Source organism: Lagopus muta, chromosome 1, assembly GCF_023343835.1.
Source record: "Lagopus muta isolate bLagMut1 chromosome 1, bLagMut1 primary, whole genome shotgun sequence".
NCBI lineage: Eukaryota > Metazoa > Chordata > Aves > Galliformes > Phasianidae > Lagopus > Lagopus muta.
In genome coordinates, this window is record NC_064433.1 from 15587157 (window position 1) to 15607559 (window position 20403).

Consider the following 20403-nt stretch of genomic DNA (forward strand, 5'->3'; position numbering starts at 1 on the left):
GGGATTTAGGATAGTGCTGTGCTGTGTCATCCCTTCCCCACTCTTCTGTGTCTTCTCAAATTGAGCTTAATGCCAAGTTTTCTTGAAAGATAACGACTTTATCTACACAAAACCACTTCCTGTTGTTCAAGAGAAGAAGCTGTAAATAAGGTTTGGTTTTCTGAACAGATTTGAACCTTCTGGAGAGCAAACTGGGAGAACTACAGGGGAAAGAGAACTGAACAGGCAGGGATTGTAGAACCATAGAATGGCCTGGGTTGAAAGGGACCACAATGATCAATCATCGAGTTTCAACCCCCCTGCTATCTGCAGGGTTGCCAACCACCAGACCAGGCTGCCCAGGGATCTTACGGTGCAGTCAGTTGATCTTTCTCCAGTTAAAGTTTTTAAATATTAATAAGTACAAAATGTTCAGACAGTGACTTCAGATGAGATTCTGTCCATTAAAAAGAAAAGCCGGAGGAATGTGTGTAGAAAGAGGGAACCTTTTGTGCAGAGCTCTGTGCAGAGCTGCCCTTTAAATCTGTTGTAGGTGTAGGTGTTCCACTCAGGGTCCTGTTTTAATTAGACATGTCCAGAAGAAAGCATGCCAGGCCTTGTTTTCAGTGCTCTATCTGGTGACCTATATGGACCGTCCACATAGCTTGTGGTGTCCCTGCTTTCCTGTCAAGAGAATACGCAGGATTGTTTCACTGAAAAAGAAGTGAATACCTAAAGTAAGCCTGATGCTGTCCACTCCCTCCATTTGCATGTCCCTCCCTCGTGATAAGGCTGAAACGTCCTGGTGTTGACACTGCCTGTGTTTGTTCACACACACAGTTGAGCTCTTACCGAATACCAGAACTCCCTGACTTCTGTAGAAAGACGTTTTGAGATTAAAAGGAGAATGTGAAGGAAAATGAAATGTGAAGATGAGAAGCAGGGGTATGTTAGATCTATTTTGGCTCTAATGTCTTTAGCTTTCTGAAATATTGTTTTTCTAGCGATAGGAGCACAGGTGCTTTGAGGGCTTTCTCTGTGTCGCAGTCTGGTGTGGCCTTTTTGATTTTATATACAGTTACACTATGATGTTGTAGTGCTTTGTGTTCTTTTTTTCTCAGAGTCCCAATGAATGTGTGCCAAGGGGATGCTGTCTGTTAGTGCCTCTGCATTTCGTTATCAGATGAGGAGATTGCAAGGGTTGAGAAGCAGAGTTCCCTCTCTGACAAAGTGTACACCAGAATTTAGTTGCAGCATCTCTGCCTGGTCTAGCAGGCCATATATTCACACTCGCTGTGTTCTGGTGTCAAAGTCTGGATGTGAGAAAAGAAAACCGAAACCCTTAAGCAACTCGTAGGAAGCTGCAGGGGAACGACTTTTCCACATTCAGGCAAGTGCAGATCGTGTTTGCTGCTTCCACAGGGCTGCAAGGGCTGCTGGTGTTAGCTCGGGATCTGCCAAAAATCTGACAGTTAGTTGGGGGGAGGGGTGGGGAGCAGTGCTGTGATGAAGTGAGACTCTTTCCATAGTAGCAAGTCCTGTAACTGCTGATCCTTGGGCTATGCAGGGCAGGCTGGCTCTGGTTGTTCTCCAGCTGCCTGAGGCTCACGGGTAGCTCACGGCTATCTTCATGCTGAAGCTGCTCTGGAAACACTTGCAGGAAGGCTGCTGCAGATCTATGTGATTTTTATGAGAAAGTTTAGGAGAACTTGAATTTTTCTCATCATCAGAAGTTTGGGATGTGTGCATACGTTATTTTGGGGATTGGCGTCTTGATAGCTTATATGTCTGATAGTCTGATAGTTATTTTTGGTGCCAATTGAGGGTTTTAGTTCTAGGTCCAAATAAAGTCATCTCTTTTCTGGCCCTCTGTAAAAGAAATAGAACTTCAGCCACGAAGTTTTTGCATTAGCTGAAGGATATTGATTGCAATGGAAAAAAAAAAATTAAAGGTGGTTTTGCTGTTTGAGCATTTGCTTGTTTTTTAAATGTGACAAGTACAGACCTTTTTCCCTAACCAAGCTCATCAAGTAAGTACATGAGCTGTTGCCTACCTTGTTACAGGATGATTTGGGAGCCAAGATAATTTTAACAGGCTGGTATTTAATTTTGCTGATTTGACCTCTGCCACTGCAACGAGAGAAATGAAAGCCACCTTCTTAAAAAACAAACAAAAACAAAATGTGGGTGCCTGAATAGCCTTGTTTGTAAGCACGTTAATGCAAGATAGCTGCACCGTATCATGAAGAGGGCCTGCTAGTATTACGAGGTCTGGCTGTGGTGCCATGATGTTGGACCTAAATCAGTCTTGCAGAGTCAGCGTCTGCCGTGCTGCACCCTGTGCTTAGTGCCACAGAGCTGGACGGGGGAAAGATCTCTCATTGCTTGCATTAATACTGCAGTGCTTGTTTCAGAAATAGTCTTGTAAGAATTAGCATTTATTTTGCTTGAATTAATGATTTATGAAGGTGATACCAATCTTAATTTTTGTATTATTTTTGTAGTATGCTAATGTGAGCAACTGCTGCCTTATGTACAGCAGTGCAATGTACATTTGCAGTGTGCAAAGTTAAAATAGTTGCATTTCTTTCTGCTGATAGATAGTTTGAGAGAAGGATCTGCGTTCTTGCTTGTAGCTCTGCATATACAAAGCTGCCTGTCAGGTTTGATATTGCTGCTATGGGATCTCTCTAGAAACAGCCTGAAACTCAGAGCTGAGCTGGCTGGGGCTGGGACATGGATGGGGAGCTGGGAGAGGGTAAGGGGGTGAATAGCTGTGGTGGTGAAGCAGGTGTTTTGGTATTTAGTTACTGTGTTTTACAAGACCAGATTCTGACCTATAAATAGATTTCTTTTTGTTCTGTAGGGACTTATTTGCTTCCTCATGCTTAGCTAGATTTCATCTGAGTCACTTGGAATCTCTGAGAAGCTTTTCTTCTAGTGAATGCGAAGCTATTGAAATGTTGCCATATTTATCGATCTTCATCTAAAAAAGAAGAAGTTGCTTGTTACAAGAATAGGCTGCTGACATGAAAAGCCTATCTGAGAGCACGTGTTTGGCTTGAGGCCAAAGAATGAGCTTCTATAGGAGCTTCTTGGCAAGCTGAAGTTTTTCTTCTCTAGTATAGCTAAGCAATCTGGGAGCCTGTTACATTTGAACAATTTTTAGACAAGATGGTCATATTGTTTTATAATTTAGCAGATATTTCTATGTGATAGTTTCTTGTTTAAATACAAAAATGCCTAGGAACACAATTCTGTGCTATTTAATCATTTAATGATAGACTTACTGAATGATAATTTTAGGAATTAATACACTGATGAGATCTTGCTAGCCTCTCCATTACAGAATTTGAGCATGTTGTTTAGTGGAGTAATCTGGTAGTGTCTCAAACAAAGGTCTGCATTTTTAAATAAGCAGGTGCTGAAACACTTAATGACAGGTACATCTGTTTCATTAGTAAAAATACAATAAGTGTATTCTTGGGCACATCTTTTGGCTTGGTTATTCTATGAGCAGGGCTGAAACACATGAATGGTCCCTACGAGACAGCTGCCATTTGGACTTCTTGTTCCTGAATAGTGTCCCAATGCAGGCAGATACAATCTTGGGCTTCTTCACTGGCCTTGTGGGTCCTTCAGTTTTCATCCTTTGAAAGCAAAACTAGAAGAAGAGTATCTGAGTTTGCTGTGTCTCAGTATTTTTGTTGCCTCTTGCTGCTTTTATAAGGTGTGTATAAATCCACTCTAAGATGAAAACTGACTTCAGATCTCAAAATGGCCGTTGAAGTGCTGTATGTGCCAGCCTGTTGTTGGGAAAGGTCCTGCAGCAGCCCTGATCCTGGGGAGCAGTGAATGAGCATAATCCCAACAAGGAACTCTGAGGGTTCTAGCTGTGCTGAGGAAAGATGCCCATCTGCAACCTTGAGCCAACTGCTTTGTCTGTAGGAGGGTGGATGTGGCTTGGAATGCTTGTCTCTGTTGGTATCAGGCAGCGTGTGCCATCCTCATTTCTTCTTCATGCAGTGATGGAAGGGGTGATGGCTAGAGAAGCCTGGTTGAGAACTGCCTTCTTGTGGGTCTGACCTGCATACTGTGTGACATCAACTGAATGGTGATGGAGATCTTTGAGATGGAAGGAGCATAATGCATTTGTTCCAGTGCTTATCAGGGGTTTAAACTTCCCTGATAGCATTTGCTCTTCAGTTTCTATTAATAGCAGGGCCTGGAGATAGTTTGGGATGTGATAGCTGACAACTTTCTTCATCATATAGTCAATGAATGAGCAGAAGTGTTTCTATTTTAAGCTTAGCTTTGACAAGTAATAGAACTTCAAAGAGAAGCAGTTCGTAGAAAATAACCTTGGAGTGAGCTACTACAAGAGGTTGAAGAGGAAAAATAAACGGGGCTGCAACTCTGATGAAGGAAGACGTTTCTTTAGCTGGCTGTGCTGTGGGGAATTTGTATTAGTTTCAAATGGTTTGAGCTTGGTGCGAAGAGTTGCTGTAGAAGGGGAATCTGGAGAAAGAGGGAACGGTCTGCTTGAAAGAGATTTGTACAAGGAGGTGAGAATTACCTCCAGTCTTGTACCCTTGGTCTTGCCAAGGCTCCTCTTTCTTGCTGTTTGTATGTCAAAGGTGTTGCCTGTCTATATCTTGCTTGTCTTTTTTATGTTGCATTGGTTCCTGGGATAATGTGATGATGTGCAATGCAGCTAATGCATTTCTTTTAACGATGAAGAGGGGAATGTTGACCATAGGGAAAAGAGGATAGTAATACAAACAGATGCATCAAAACAGATTTCAACCCTAACAGGCATTCACTTGTGAAAGTTTTAAAGCATCCTCCATGTGAAGGCCTCTGAGCTGAGGAAAATAGATTGCATGAAGAAAAAAAACTGGCTATTTCGCAGTAGATGCCCATGGAAGCTTTCTGGAGTGGTGTGATCAAGGAACTGACTTTGAAGTTGGAGTTTGTGACCTTTGTTACCCAATGTGATAAGTTTACAACACTGAATTGGACTGAGTCAGGGGAACCAGTTTAAATCATAGGTGGTACAGTGCAGTGTCTTAGAAAGCTAGAATTACGGTGAGTTTACATATATTAATTAATCTTTCTTATGTTGTCTTCTGAAAAGCAAAATGCTTCTCCTGGTAGGGTTGAAGTATTTAAAGCAGATATGAAAGAGGAAGAGGTTAAAATGAGGCTCACTAAAGATGAGCCGAGGGGAACAATGTCAGGACTGGGGATAAGACAAATGCTCAACTGAAGTACATCTACACCAACACATGCAGCATGGACAACTAAAAGGAGGAGCTGGAAGCTGCTGTGCAGCAGGCAAACTATAGCTTAGTTGCTATTACTGAAACGTAGAGGAAGCGCCTCCACTGCTGGAGTGCTGTCATGGAAGGCTGTAAGTTCTTCGGAAGAGATAGGCAAAGAAGGAGGAGCTTTGTCATGGCTCTCTATGCTAGAGAGGGTTTTAATGTTGTTAAGATTGGGATTGGGAATGATGAGGTTGAGTCTCTGTGGGTAAGGATCACAGAGAGGGCCAACAAGGCAGACATCCTGGTGGGGTTTGTTATGGACTGCCTAACCAAGATGAAGAGGCAGATGAGGCATCGTACAAGCAGCTGGCAGAAGTTGTGTGGTCCGCAGCCCTTGTTCTCTTGGGAGATTTTAACTTCCCTGATGTATGCTGGAAATACAGTACAGCGCAGAAGAAGCAGTCTAGGTTTCTGGAGCGTGTGAAGATAACTTACTGATGCAGCTAGTCAGAGAGCCTACCAGGGAGGTGCCCCGCTAGACCTGCTGTTCACAAACAGAAAACGCCTAGTGGGGGATGCAGAGGCTGGGAGCTGTCTTGGGCAGAGTGACCATGAAATGGCAGAGTTCTGTATTCAGGATGGAGTCAGGAGGGGGAGTCAGCAAAACTTCTGCCCAGGACTTTTGGAGGGCAGACTTTGAACTGTTCAGGATACTGGAAAGGACGGTCCCTTGGGAGTTGGTCCTTGAAGGGTAAAAGGGTCCAGGAAGGCTGAACGCTCCTCTAGAAGGAGCTCAGGGGGAGTGCAGGAACAGGATATCCCCCTGTGCCATAAGATGAGCTGAGGGGCAAGAACATCAGCATGGGTGAACAGGGAACTTTTTCTAAGTCTCCAGGAGAAAAAAACACTCTACCTCCTGTGGTATATATGGTTTATATGGTTATATATGGTTTAGTAGCTTGTGGTACTAATAGGAATGGGAGGGTAGTTGGACTAGATGATCTTGCAGGTCGTTTCCAACCTTGCGATTCTGTGATTCTGTGGAATAAAGGATGGGCAACTTGGAGAGTACAAAGAAGTTGTTAGGATGTGCAGGGAAAAAATCAGGCATTAACCAAGCTTGAACTCAACCTGGCTGCCATAGTAAAAGAGAACAAAATGCTTTTCAACAAGTATGTTAACAATTAGAGGAGAGCTAAGGAGGATCTCCATCCTTAACTGGATGTGGTGGGAAAAGTTACTGCTGTGGATAAGGATAAAGCTGAGGTTCTCAGTGCCTTTTGTACATCTGTCTTTAAAAGCCAAACCAACTATCCTCAGGGTACTCTAGCCTCTGACCTGGAAGTCAGAGTAAGCCCCCCATGATTCAAGTGGAAACAGTTAGAGACCTACCACTCCACCTGGACTGCCACAAATCCATGGGGCTAGATGGGATCCATCTAAGGGTGCTGAGGGAGCTGGTGGAAGTGATTTATCAACAGTCCGGGTCAACCAGAGGAGTTCCAGAGGGTTGGAGGCTTACCAATGTGACTCCCATCTATAAGAAAGGTTGTAAGGAAGATCTGGGGAACTACAGGCCTGTCACGGAATCATGGAATGGCCAGGGTTGGAAGAGACCTCAAGGATCATGAATCTCCAACCCCCCTGCCACATGCAGGGCCACCAACCTCCACATTCAATGCTAAACCAGGCCCTGGGGGGCCCCATCCAGTCTGGCCTTGAACACCTCCAGGGACGGGGCATCCACAACCTCTCTGGGCAGCCTGTTCCAGCACCTCACCACTCTGTCTGTAAAGAACTTTCCGCTGATATCCAACCTAGATCTTCCCTCCCTCAACTTAAAGGCATTTCCCCTTGTCCTGCAGTTATCTACCCTTTCAAAGAGTTGATTCCCCTCCTGTTTGTAGGCTCCCTTTAGGTATTGAAAGGCTGCAATGAGGTCACCCCGCAGCCTTCTTTTCTCCAGGCTGAACAAGCCCAGCTCCCTCAGCCAGTCTTCATAGGGGAGCTGCTCCAGTCCCCTGATCATCTTTGTGGCCCTCCTCTGGACCCTCTCCAACAGCTCTCTGTCTTTCTTGTACTGGGGGCTCCTGAGCTCAACCTGACCTCAGTGCCAGATAAAGTCATGGAGCAGATTATCTTGAGTGAGATCAAATGGCAAGTGTGGGACAGCTGGGGGATCAGGCCCAGCCAGCACTGGTTCATGAAATGCAGGTCCTGCTTGACTACCTTGATCTCCTTATGCAACTGAGTGACCTGCCTGGTGAATGAGGGAAAGACTATTGACATAGTCTGCTTAGATGTCAGTAACACCTTTGACACTGTCTCCCACAGTATTCTCCTGGAGAAGCTGGCAGCCCATGGCTTGGATAGATACAATTTTTTTCTGGGTAAAGAACTGGCTGGAGGGCTAGGCCAAGAGAGTGGTGGTGAACAGGGTTAAATCCAGATGGCAACCAGTCACAAGTGATGCTCCCCATGGGTCAGTGCTGGAGCCCATCCTGCTTAATATCTTTGTTGATAACCTGGATGAGGGAATTGAGTGCATTGTCAGTTACCTTACAGATGACACCAAGCTGGGAGGAAGTGTTGATGTACCTGGAAGTAGGGAGGCCCTACAGAGGGATCTGGACAGGCTGCATTGCTGGTCTGAGGCCAATGGGATGAAGTTCAGCAAGACCTGGTGTCAGGTCCTACATTTTGGCCACAACAACCCCAGGCAATGCTACAGGCTTGGGGCAGAGTGGCTGGAAAACTGCATTGAGGAAATGGACTTGGGTTATTAATCAACACTCAGCTGAACATGAGCCAGTAGTGTGCTCAGACAGCCAAGATGGCATCCCAGCTTGTATCAGAAATAGTTTGGCCAGCAGGAGCAGGGAAGTGATCAACCCTCTATACTCAGTACTGGTGAGGCAGCACCTTGAGTTCTCTGTTCAGTTTTGGGCCCCTCACTACAAGATAGGCATCAAGGCTTTGGAATATGTCCAGAGAAGGGCATTGGAGGTGTGAGGGATTGTGAGTGCAGGTCTAATGAGGAGAGGCTGGGGTGGTTCTGTCTGGAGAAGAGGAAGCTTGTGGGAGACCTTATCACTCTCTACAGCTGCCTGAAAGGAGGTTGTGGGAGATGGGGGTCAGCCTCTGTTCTTGCATAACCAGCACTAGGGCGAGAGGAAATGGCCTCAAATTGCATCAGGGAGGTTGAGGTTGGATGTTTGGAAAAGTTTCTAATCCCAAAGAGTGGTCAGGTGCTGGAGCGGGCTGCCCAGGGAGGTGGTGGAATCACCATCCCTGGATGTGTTTGAGGCATGGTTTAGTGGGGAAATATTGGTGGTAGGTGGGTGGTTGGACTAGATAATCTTAGAAGTCTTTTCCAACCTTGGTGATTCTATGATTCTGTGGTTTCTGAATTACAATTTTAAGACTAAATTCAAAGACTAAGTCTAAATTCAAGTACTCTTGCATGAGCTGTTATCTCCGGAAGTGATACGTGTGCATCTCCTATCCCTCCCGATGAGATGATATCTGCACTGTTAGCAGAAGTGCTGGCTGAACTGTTGCACTCAGAGTAAACTTCTGCTTGCTCTGCCTTTAGGCAATGTGAAAATCACTAATGAAGTGATTCTCCTTTGCATTGAGAAGAGAGTTGTAGAAATCTAGCAAAATTGCTTCCCGAAGTATACAAGATTGTTGATAACAATAATGTTAAGGATTTTGGCTGTATATTTAAATAAGTGCTATATCAAATTCAACCATCCATAAATTTTTGATGGGATCTTCTGTGTGGATCTACCTGTCAGCATTCCTCAGTGAATCCCTGTTACCTTCCTTTTTCTTACTCTGAAGTAGGAGAGCGTTATGATAGCCTTGCTACTCTTCTTCTTCAGTTTTTCAGATTTAAAGATGGGTTGTGATGTGTAATGGATTTTCATGTCTTTAATTAGACATGTCAACAAGCTGAACAATGTCAACTGAACCTTTTTGTTTAAAGTAACTTGTTTTGGGGGCAGGTTGTGAGTTTGTTCCCATTCTGTCTTTAGAAATAGCCATGAGAAAGAGGTTGTAACAGTAGGGGAAGATGTGCAGGAAGATGGTAAGTTATCAACTACTGGAAAACAAACCGTGCACCTGTTACACAGGGGGTGGGGAGAAATGCCTCTTAAAAAAAGCTAAGCTGCAGAATGTTTTTTCTTCTAGTGACAGGAAGGCTCTTGAAAAGATGGCTGTAAGTAGGTAATTAACAAAATGTATGTATTTAGGCTTATTGAAAGCTTTCTAAAGTACTCTTCATGTCTTGCTTCTTGCAGAGACTCCAACCGTCATGTTAAGGTAAAGCAGAAAAGTGCAGTGCTGAACATGCTAAAGAAGTTGGACAAAATAAGGTTCAGAGGTCACAAGAGAGATGAGTTCCTTGATTTAGCAGAGTCTCCAAATGCTTCTGACACTGAATGTGGAGATGAAATCCCAGTGAAAATACCTCGAACATCACCCCGAGACAATGAAGAGCTGAGAGACCCTGTAAGTACTAGCTTCAAGTGTTGTTAAATTATGTCATTGTTGGGTAGAAAAAAAAAACACAACCAAATTAATAATTCCTTGCCCCCTATATTTTGCATTTAGCACTTGAAGATTTGTGGATTGGGAATAAAGCTTTAAGTAGGCTTCCACATTGTGGAAAGTTCAAGGTACTTTCTTAATAGTAATGTTTCCTCTTCCTGCTGTTGTTTTTAGATGTTGTAGATTGACAAGTCTGTTAACTTTGGATGTGCTTCTGAATGCTCTCAAGTTTTATTTGCTTTGTTAAAATACTAATAAATACAAAGGAGAAACTTCTGGTTGTTTTTCAGCTAGAGAAACTCATAACTGCCACTGCCCAGAACTGTAGACATACAATTTCTGATTCCTCATTGTTTACTGGAGTGTTGTATCCAGTGATGCTGCCATATTTCATGGCTGTCTTAACCCCATGCAGGACTCTTCTGCTACAACTTTTTGACACTTGCAAGCAGGAGCAGCTGAATATAATGGCTTTCTATAAAAATAGAAATGCTTCAGGAATTGTTAAATATTGTTTTTAAAACAATATAAGGAATCCTCCTTTGACCTCTTACATGACTGTAGTCCTTGAGCTTGGACTACTGGGTACAATCTAAATTACAGTTTGGCAATTCAGCTGTTGAAGTCAGAACTTGTACCACTCTGGGGACTCACAGTGTGGTTCTTGGACCCAGATACAAGCTTTCAGATAACAGCTGGACCACGTTTCAAACACGCGTGCTCACTGCTTAGAGGAGTCATCTGAAAGATTTCAATCTGTGTAGGGTTAAGCATTTCCTTTGGTTTGGCAGCTTGTATCCTGTTCAGTGGCTATTATTAATGGTGCCTTTTTTTTTTTTTTTTTGTAAGCATATAGTAGCACAAATGGTCTTTGCTTATATGGAGCTCTTCTGCCAGGTTTTGTTTCCTATGATAATGAAACAAGTAGTAACAATAGAGCATTTTTGTATCACAAAAAAACCTATTGTATTCATATTGTCAAGCTCCTCAGACAAGGAAGGTCTTTTGAATATCTTTGCTCTTACTCTTCTGTGGCATCTGTCTTTTGTTACTACATATCTGTTGTATGTACTGAGGCTGTTGTGTTTTTACTCTTCCAACATGGTATTGTCTCAATTTATCTTAGGTAAGTAGTGGCTTATTTTCATCCAGACACCTCAGTGTGCAGAGCTGAACAATTTCAGAAACCAATTTGAAGAGAAGCACTTTGCTAGCTGGCTGATTACATGATGTGGAGTGCCCTGATCTAACTCTGTGGGATATAATTGAGCACAGAGAAACAGAGAGAAAGGGGAGAAAAGAAAAGCAGGAATGCTATCAAACTTGTTATGCCCTGCTCATAGTGTTAGTGACTTCCAAAGCCAGTGTGATGCCAGAACCACTGGCTAAGAGCAGCAGCTGTGTTGCAGATAGTGGCAAAGCAAACTTGGATGAGGAAAGAGACCTGAACTATAGGGGCTAAGTTTCACATGGAAAGTGTGAGGGATTGCTACTTGGCTCTGGAAGGCTTCTGTCCTCCTAAGCACTGCTGCCCACCCATAAAGTGAAGGGAGAAGAAATAATCCCTAGTCCTGCAGAGTTGCCAGGAGTAACCAAAGTAATTCTTCTGTATTTAAGCCAGTGTTAAAATAGTGGCTGAGATCATGTGAACAGAGGGATTCTGAGTTATGTCTGTTTCTTGTTGAGATCAGATGCTTGAGTTCTGCCCAAACTGTTCTCCATGACTGAAACTCAAATCTTAGATTGCTTATATGGGGTGGTCGCCTTTCACAGGCTTTGTAAGCACCGTGGCATCATACTATGATTATGCTGTCTAGGAGAGGGATCGAGAAAAGACCAAGTTGGGTTGATTTCTTCCTGATGAATACTTGAGGGAGCTCTTCAAAGCAGACAGAAGTGAGTGCAAATCTTGTGCATAAATGGAAGTTAGGTCACGTGTATTTTCATGTACAGGTGAGCTGGTGCTGTATTTTCACTTCTGTTGCTTTGTTGTTTCTCTTGAAATCTGAGTGGAGAACTCCTGAGCTGGAAACAGCAGCATTGTTGGCTTAGACCTGAACATAAGCGTGGAAGATTTGAATCTCAGCACCCTTAACTGCATCTTCAGTACATGGATGTCTTTGAGTCTGCTGTCAGCCATCCCTTTGTTAAAGGTTTCTTCTTTGCCCCTCACTGCTTTGCTTTTACTTCTAACTTTTCAGTCTAATGGTGTGCAGAGAAGAGTAATCTCTGTTATCCAGCTTCAGCAAGTTAAGTGAATGTTCAGTCACAAGCCACAAACAGAGCTGTGGGAGTTAGTCCCACAACTTCACATCTTACTGAAGTAACACATGCAGAATTTACATCCTGTGGCTAGAGAAAGGATGACCGGATGAAGGAATCTTGTATGCTCTATCTTAAACTGTAAGCATTACCTGTTTAGCTCCATAATAAACACCTGGACCTGTGTTTGGGTAAAGCAGCTGTTCCATAAGAACAGGTTGGCACTGTGAGGGAAGTGGTGAGATCAAATACTGAACAAACTTCTGGAGCTGGTCCCTGTTCATCTGGAAAAGGGTCTCTGAGATGGGAAGACGGAGTTTGACCTGGTCCGGCTTGCGAATCCTGTGCAGTGAAAGCGCCACGACGTGGGCGCAGTAAAAAATGTCCTTGTTCCCGCAGCCACATGTCACCGATGTGATTTTGCAGCGGTCGAAGCTGATGGCCACCTAGACTTGAAGATTTGTTGTTTTTCTTTGAATTCATCTGAATTCTGTTCAGAATCTTCTGTACTGTTCAAAATACTCGTTGCTCTTACCTTGAACTAGTTCAGTCTTGACTTACAGGCTGTCCATTTCCTTGTGTAGTTACTTCATAGAATCATTTGAGTTGGAAGGGTCTCTTAAAGGCCACCTAGTCCAGCTCCCCTGCAATGAACTGGGATGCCTACGGCTAGACTAGGTTGTACTTCTCTCTTCTCTGCCCTTACTACCCAGTACTTCTGGGATAGCAGCTACTTTCTTAGGTGTCTTTGGGTTCCTGGACACTGTGACCATGTCATAGCCCAGACACTGTGTTGCTTAATAAGCTCTTAGTGAAGCGTTTTTTCAGTTCTTGAATGGCTTCCCAGATTACTCCTTCTCCCCATTTTAGCATCAGGTTTGTTTTTTTTAATAAATGTGGACATTCAACTCCATATGCAGCAGTGGTATTTCAAGCTTGTTTTGTCAAAACACCACAATTATTGAATTGACTGTGAGTAACCGGTCCATTCCATCTTCTTCATAGTGAAAGTATTAGCATTTGTCATATTGTGATGTTGAAACTTTACATAAGATTTATTAATTGATTAATTAAAGCCCCTTTCATTCAGTGCTATCACATAGAATAGAATCATAGAATCGCAAGGCTGGAAATGTCCTGCAAGACCGTCCAGTCCAACCGTCTTCTCATCACCACAGCTACCACAAGCACTAAACCACATCTCGCAGCTCCTCATCCAGACACCTCTTGAACACTGCCAGGGACGGTGACTCCACCACCTCCCTGGGCAGCCATTCCAGTGCCTGACCACTCTCTGAGTGAAGAACTTTTTCCTCATGTCCAACCTAAACTCCTCTGGTACAACTTGCGGCCATTTGCTCAGGTCCTGTTTGTTGCCTGGGAGAAGAGGCCAAACCCCTCCTCACCACAGCCTCCCTTCAGGAGGTTGTACAGTGCAATGAGGTCTCCCCTGAGCCTCCTCTTCTCCAGACTGAACAATCCCAGCTCCCTCAGCCGCTCCTCATAAGACTTGTGCTCCAGACCCCTCACCAGTTTCGTTGCCCTTCTCTGGACACATCCAGGGCCTCAATGTCTTTTTTGTAGTGAGAAGCCCCAAACTGAACACAGTACTCGAGGTGTGGCCTCACCAGTGCTGAGTACAGAGGGAAGACTCAGGCATCACGTTTTCCTATTTTATAGATGTAATGTCTGCAGCCTGATTTGCTATGACGCAAATCTTCAGGGCTGGGACTGCACCCTGGAAATCATGGCCCATCCTTGTATTTGCCTGTTTTGGCTTGTCTTGCCTTCTATATAGTGTCTCGTTGTTTTGTGATCCAGGTGAATTTATGCACTGTTAATGTTAAAAGTATTCCATTTTTATAAGAGGGAGAAAATGTTTCCTAGTACACACAGTGAATTCAAGTACAGCAGAGAGAGGATCACGTCCCCTTGGGCAGAAGAGGGGAAGAACAAATTTGTGTTCCAGCCCCCGGAGCTTCTGCACTGAACTCAGTGAGAATTTCCAATTGAAGCTCTCTGGTACCTGGCATATTGTACTGAAAGCAGCCTAATCTACTTATGCAAGTTCCCTGCCAGTGTGCTAGGATTAAATCTGAGTTATTATGGTGCAGCAAACATTAATTTAATTGCTGTTCCAGTACAGTTTGGCTTTTCCTGAAACATGTCAATTAAAACCTTAAAATTTGTGTATCTGTTGCCTCATTTGCAATGATTTGAAGATATAAAGACTCAGGCAAACATTACAGATAAAATAAGCTGCCACTAAAATAACAACAAAAAAAATCTTTCAAAATATAGCAGTGCTTTGTGAGCTATCTGTTGTGGGTGTGCTTCCCAGAGCAGCTATTGAGGATTAGCAGTTGATGTGGATGCTTTGTTCTTGAGCCGTCTGCCTGGTGTTTTTCCCTTCCCTGCAGCAGGTACTTGTGGCAGCCATGGTGAACCCTTGCTTATTTTAAAGAATCTTTGAGCAGTGTCAGTTGAGAACAGCAGGCTAATTCATAGCGTGTGGGTATATGAAGAAAGTAATCTGGAAGTAGTGTTCACTCTGGGCAGCCCTAATATGTGAGGGTTTTTGTTGAGGAATGGGGGAGAAGGGCAGGATGTTATATCTAAGCTGTTGTCCCCAGGTATGGCAACCATTGTGGTGGGCAAATTGCAGTGAAAATAGCACTCATCTTTGCCTGCGTCAGTAGTTGTTTCATTTGGGAACTGTTCCTCTAATAAGGTAATTGCAAACCTGGAAACAAGACCAACATCTTCTTAGATGCTCCTGGAAAAAAAAATCTCCATGTGATGTTGTGTGAATAAATAAAAGGAATTGAACAGTTGCATGTCTGTGTAATGCTGAGATATGCTGTACTGCAGATGGAGATGCACCCATATCTGCTGAGCAATGGAGTTCCTCTGCTGCGGCTGCGCAGTGATGGCGTTCACAGGTTGGGGTGCTCAGCATTCAAAACCAAATGCCAGGGCTCTCAGGATACAAGTCTGTAGAAGGTAAAGAGCTCTCAGGTTGAGAGGTGCTGTTGCTAAAAACCTAACCTGCAGGTGGCTATAAAAGCACATCAGTGGGCCAGTGAGATTTGCCTTCAGACCTGGAGCTGGATGTGGTGTGGAGCAGGAGTTCGGACAGCAGGTTATCTGTTGTCATCAGCAATGTGCCTTTAACCCCTCTGACTTAAACTCTTCCTGCTCAACTCCGTGGCATTTTGCTGGCTTCCTAGGCACTGCAAACTCATCTTCACTAAGTAATTGTGATTGCCAACATTTTAAGAGGGTCCTTGCGTCAAACATTGTCAAAGCTGGAGAGGCAGAAGCTATGGAAAAGCAGAAATCTGTGGAAGCCTTTAAGGCTTTTACTGAGTCATGCAGAAGCAAGAAAGGGCATCTGTACAGTAGAGTTGTGTTAATCCAATCCCAGTCCCTGAGCTGTCCTACAGCAGCTGAAGAAAGAAATGTTATTACCCATTTAACACAGGAATTACAACAGGAACATTTTTTATTAACCTGTGAGTGGAGTCAGTTATGCATTCCTGAGACAGGCAGCTGACTTCCAGTGAACGTAACAGGCTCATTTCTTATCTTTTTAGCCCATAACACCTCTTGACAGAGCAAGGTGTGTTGGTGTGGAGAAAAATCTTCTCTGACAGAAGTGCCATCTGCTTAAATGTCTCTCTTTCCTGTATGTGCTCACTTTTTTGGCCCTTCTCAGTTGTGTTCAGTAATACTTTACGATGTCACTAAGTTTGGAGTGGGTGCTCTGTTTTTCACCAAATTTGTGTTGCTGTGCATCTCATCTTACTACTCAGGTTAAACCATTTCATTATTATTGTACATCATACAGTACTTGCATGATATTGCTCCTGGTGTTCTTAGCAAGCAGCCTTATATTTTAATTTATCTTTTTATTTGTTTTCTTCTCTCTGGCTTAGGTTGTTTGGGGTTAGTTTAATGGCCCCCAGCAGGGGGGTTGAAACTAGATGATCTTTAAGGTCCTTTTCAATCCATGCCATTCTATGATTCTATGTGTACCTGCTGATTTTTATCCCATTACTTGGGTGGAAACTTGAATATCTCAGACAAGTACAAGCCCCTTTCTCCCTCCACTCTTCCCTCACCTGTCATCTTCTATCCCATCTGCTCTGCGTGGGACTGGGGAGCAGTATGGCAGGAGCAGTGTGCCTCTAGCAGTACGGCTGAAGTGTCACAGCACATGCTATCACATGGCCTGATGTGCATAGCTTGTGAGCATTCCTGATGAGTATAGCACCTTACTCTCTGGCCTTTATGTTGTGGGGGGGTTTTAGTGGTTTTTTTTTTTTTTTAAGCTGTGTATTTTCTCAGCAGTGTCTTTAGCCAGTTCCATATCTAATCCTACATGCTGGGGCCAGAAGCTGTCCTCTTGTGCAAGGTGTACTTCTGCCAAGCATGTTAAGCTCCCTCCTATATGAGTCACAGAGTGATAAAAACTCAGTCTCAATATAAAATCTGTGCTTTCATGACTGGGTAACAGTCTGCATTTTTATAATGGTTCCTTCTGCCTGCCTATAGCATATTGCAAGGTGCTCCTGCCTGACGTCTGCCACACCTTCTTCAGTGGGACTGTGTCTAGCAAGCAGTAACACTAAGTCCTACAGCACTGAATGCATATGATCCAGGTTTAAAGATAAGAAATCAACACCAAGGTTAATCACCGTCCTGTGCTCATCTGGAAATAAACCGCTCTTCTCACCAGGCTGGAGCAGTGTCAGGTGGCCTGTAGTGCTGCACCTCACTGGCTGGAAGGGAGGTGTGGTACCTGGACAGCAGGATGCTGTGCTGCATCTCCCCATACCAGTATGGCTGTGGGTTCTGTCTGTCTGCTGTGCCATGCTGCTGGGATGCTCACGCTCCAGCTGGGAGCAGCGCTGTGCTGACAGCTTCTCTTATCAGGGCCACAGCTTGCAGGATTGTGGGTGTCACTGTGGCACTTTTGGAACAGGAAATAGCATCCCTGCTTGGCACTATATGAAACAAATCCAGGTGGGAAGCTGGTGGCAGGTAGATGTCCTGCAATAAGTGTCCACCACTTCTTCATTTGACTTCATTGACAGTTCTGAGGTTCAAACTGTGTCTGTTCAGCTTGAGCAAGAAAACAGATGTTTAATAGGTATTTCCACACTGCTTTATTTAAAAGAGCAAATCATTCCCACCAGTAAAAGTACTTTGCAGCCTGTGATCTTTGTACATCCTTTCCTAAGACATAAAAAATGTATTTTAATTAACTCTCCTGTAAATTAGCTGAGTTGATGTAAGTATGTAATTAAACTGTTGCAGTTAAATATATGTAGCTGACTTCAGAAAGCAGTAGAGCTCCTGTATGTTTTCAGAAATAAATAGGGATTGGGGAAGTGTTCATGATAAATCCCTCTTTGTCTGAAGATCATTTTCAAAATGCAGGCTCCCGTAATGCCGTTCAGTTTGGCCTCCTGTAAACCTCATTGGCAGCGTTCTTGTAAGCAGTGGGCACTGCATGCAGGGCCTCACCCTCCATTGCTGAAGAGATGCCCTCACACCCCCCCCTTTCCCTGCTTTCTGAAAATGCTCACTTCATGAGAAATGGGCAGCATCACCTGCCTTCTCCTGTGTGGGCTCACTTTCTCTCTCTGCTCTCTTTGTGGAGGTGGCGATTCTCACTGCTGTTCTTAACTGATCACATTGCTCTTTAATTCTCATCTCTGGCAGTATTTCCCGTGCTCGGGGTGACAGCAATAAATCAGTCAGGACAGTCTCCTGACTCCCCTCCTGGACCTCCAGGATGCTCTTTTAGAGTAAATATTTAGAATATTTCTTTCACTAGCTTTTCAATTTAATGTGTAAAGTGTGTCACATCATTTCTTAACTGGGAGTGGCAGGTGCATAGTATAATTACACTTTTCAAATCAGCAGAAGAAAGGGTAAATGACGGTACGGCGTAGATGCTGAGGGAGCAGAAAATTTGTTTTCTGTATCTCCTTGAGGTCTGCGTCATTCAGATTCACGTGGGAAAGATACCATGCTTTGGATTGGTTTGCACTCATCCATTTTTGGTTGTTAAATGCAGATTAAGAGACATGCAAAATTGTTGATACTTGTGTGTTTTTCCCACGGCTGTCTTTACTGCACTAAAAGTAAGTTGATATATTTAAATGACCAAAACCAAATGTGCCTCTGAGCTGTCAGTGTGTTCTGGCTTTCTTACAGGCTGGTCCAGGGACCATCATCATGGCTTCAGGAGTCCAGGATTTTAACAGAACGGAGTCTGACAGACTGAATGAAATCAAAGGTCACCTGGAAATAGCCTTACTGGAAAAACACTTTTTGCGTAAGTATGACATTAGTACTCTGTGGAAAGGAATGGCTTAGGCCTGCTGGAAAAAGACTTGATGTATGTTCTCCAAAACGGCAAGAGGTTGCATCAGAATTCTGCAGTGTGCTGATGACTGGATAATGCAGGGGCTGACGTTTCTCAAGGTTGCTAGATCACTGAAGTATTTTTTTTTTAAATGGCATTTGTCACAATATACAGTGCTCTGTGACAAATGCTGTTTATTTGAAGCCTTAATGTTATAAGGGAATATTGTTGGAAGGTTCAACCTCTAGTGCAATACCACCAACATCTGCCTCTGATACTGTGGGCCAACATAATAAAACGAGGAATTATTTACAGAGCAGCCCTCATTTCAACAGATCAGAACGGAAGACAGGCATTCCTTTAATGTTATAGAAGCAGAGATCTCCAACAAATAGAGTTCTCACTCAGCTGCTTTCCCAAATGGTCATTTTAGTGGATAATTTTTGAACTTAAGAATATGAGGGTTGTTTTTAAGATGCTCAAAGCTCATCAAATGTTTTCTAAGGATAAAAATAACATGTTTACAGATTCTATTCAATAACTAGATTAAAGTCTTAAAATAATTTAAGACTTGTATTTTACCTTCAGCATGTTCTCAAGGACTTGAAATTAATTTTATGTGGCTTGTTTATCTTTTGGCAATATTTTTTTTTGATGTTTTATTCCCCTGAGTGCAAGAGGGTGGCATGATAAAGAAACTGGACAAAAATGTATGGTAAGCTGATACCAACTTCCACTGGTAGCCTGGAAGAAGTATCATGATTGATCTACCAAGCAAAAGCTGGTTGTAATTTATTTGAATTCTAACTCATCTGTGCAGTACTGAAGTTACCTCATACTTCTTATATCCCTGGAATTGTATTGCTTAAGCTACTGTTATCAGATTGTTCTTTGAACCAGATGGGATTTTCATGATTTCCTAATGTAACTTGGTGTGTGAGAGAAAGTAGGCCTTCCCAGAACTCATTTCTGGCTTGAACAAGGACGTATATCTTGCTATAAAAACATTGTATGGCTGCCAAACACTTCCACTGCTGGTGAATCCATTTGCAGCATGTAGTGTATAGTTACAGGAGCTAAAAAATGTGTAGGGGACACATTTTTGCAAATATTTTTTTACTTTCAGGCTTATGCTGTAGTCTGAAAACCTTCTTATCAACCACTTGTAAATGAATCCTTTTCTTTTGCATATTGAACACAAATCTCAAGGCTGGAAGATAAGGAACGTAATTGTTTGAGAATGTGTTTGGAAGTTCAGGCCAACAAGGGTGGTTCTGGTAGGTAGGTCAGGCTCACTCCAGCCTTCCTGCTGGGTCAAGAGGTCTTTCCTGAAGCCTTGGCTTTGCTTTAGCTGCAGTCATTCTTATCCTGATGAGTTTTTTGCAGCTCTACAGAAAATCAAAAGAAGGAATGATAAACTGGTAAAGGAATAAGCACAGAAAAATCTCATTCCTCACTCCCACTTTTACCCCCTTCAGAGTTTTGGTCTGAAATGTGTTTGCCAGTTGGAACTGAAGTAGGAGCTGAATTTTTTGAATATGGTTGTTGTATTCATTAATTCTCTTCCTTATTTCTTTGAGGTTAACGAGTTGAAGGGTTCTTTTTGTGTTTTTTATTTGGTTCTAGAAATGCTGTGTGATATATATATCTTTTTTTCTTCCCAGAAGTGAACTGACAATGAGCAGAGAAACATTCTTGAAATGTGCAGTTTGTTTGCTTTATTTGCCTTTGGAAGAAAGCCTGGTTTTTAGTGTTTTCTGTTGTTGTTTTTTAAATCTTACTGCTTCAATAGATGATTTTTAAGGCTATTAACTGTATCTGCATGCTTTTATTTGTTGGATTTTGGTTTGTTTTTTTTTAAATTATGTGTTCCCTTAAGGACTCTTAAAATGTTAGGTGTACACCACACTGTACGGTATGTGTATATAAAGCTGCAGGTCACTTTATGGCTGTAAATGT

General features: G+C 43.1%; 1 protein-coding gene across 3 annotated transcripts in view; it reads left to right on the forward strand.

Annotated features, from left to right (window-relative positions):
- GRAMD4 (GRAM domain containing 4) overlaps positions 1–20403 on the forward strand; it is a 74411-nt gene that overhangs the window by 17978 nt on the left and 36030 nt on the right. For 2 of the 3 annotated variants that reach the window (XM_048956519.1, XM_048956534.1), the window contains exons 2-3: positions 9554–9764; positions 18294–18414. In XM_048956519.1, the coding sequence (XP_048812476.1) occupies positions 9554–9764; positions 18294–18414 (332 nt within the window). Of the gene's footprint in view, positions 1–790; positions 925–9553; positions 9765–18293; positions 18415–20403 lie in introns of those variants that run through there. The other variant, XM_048956528.1, reaches the window with a different exon arrangement.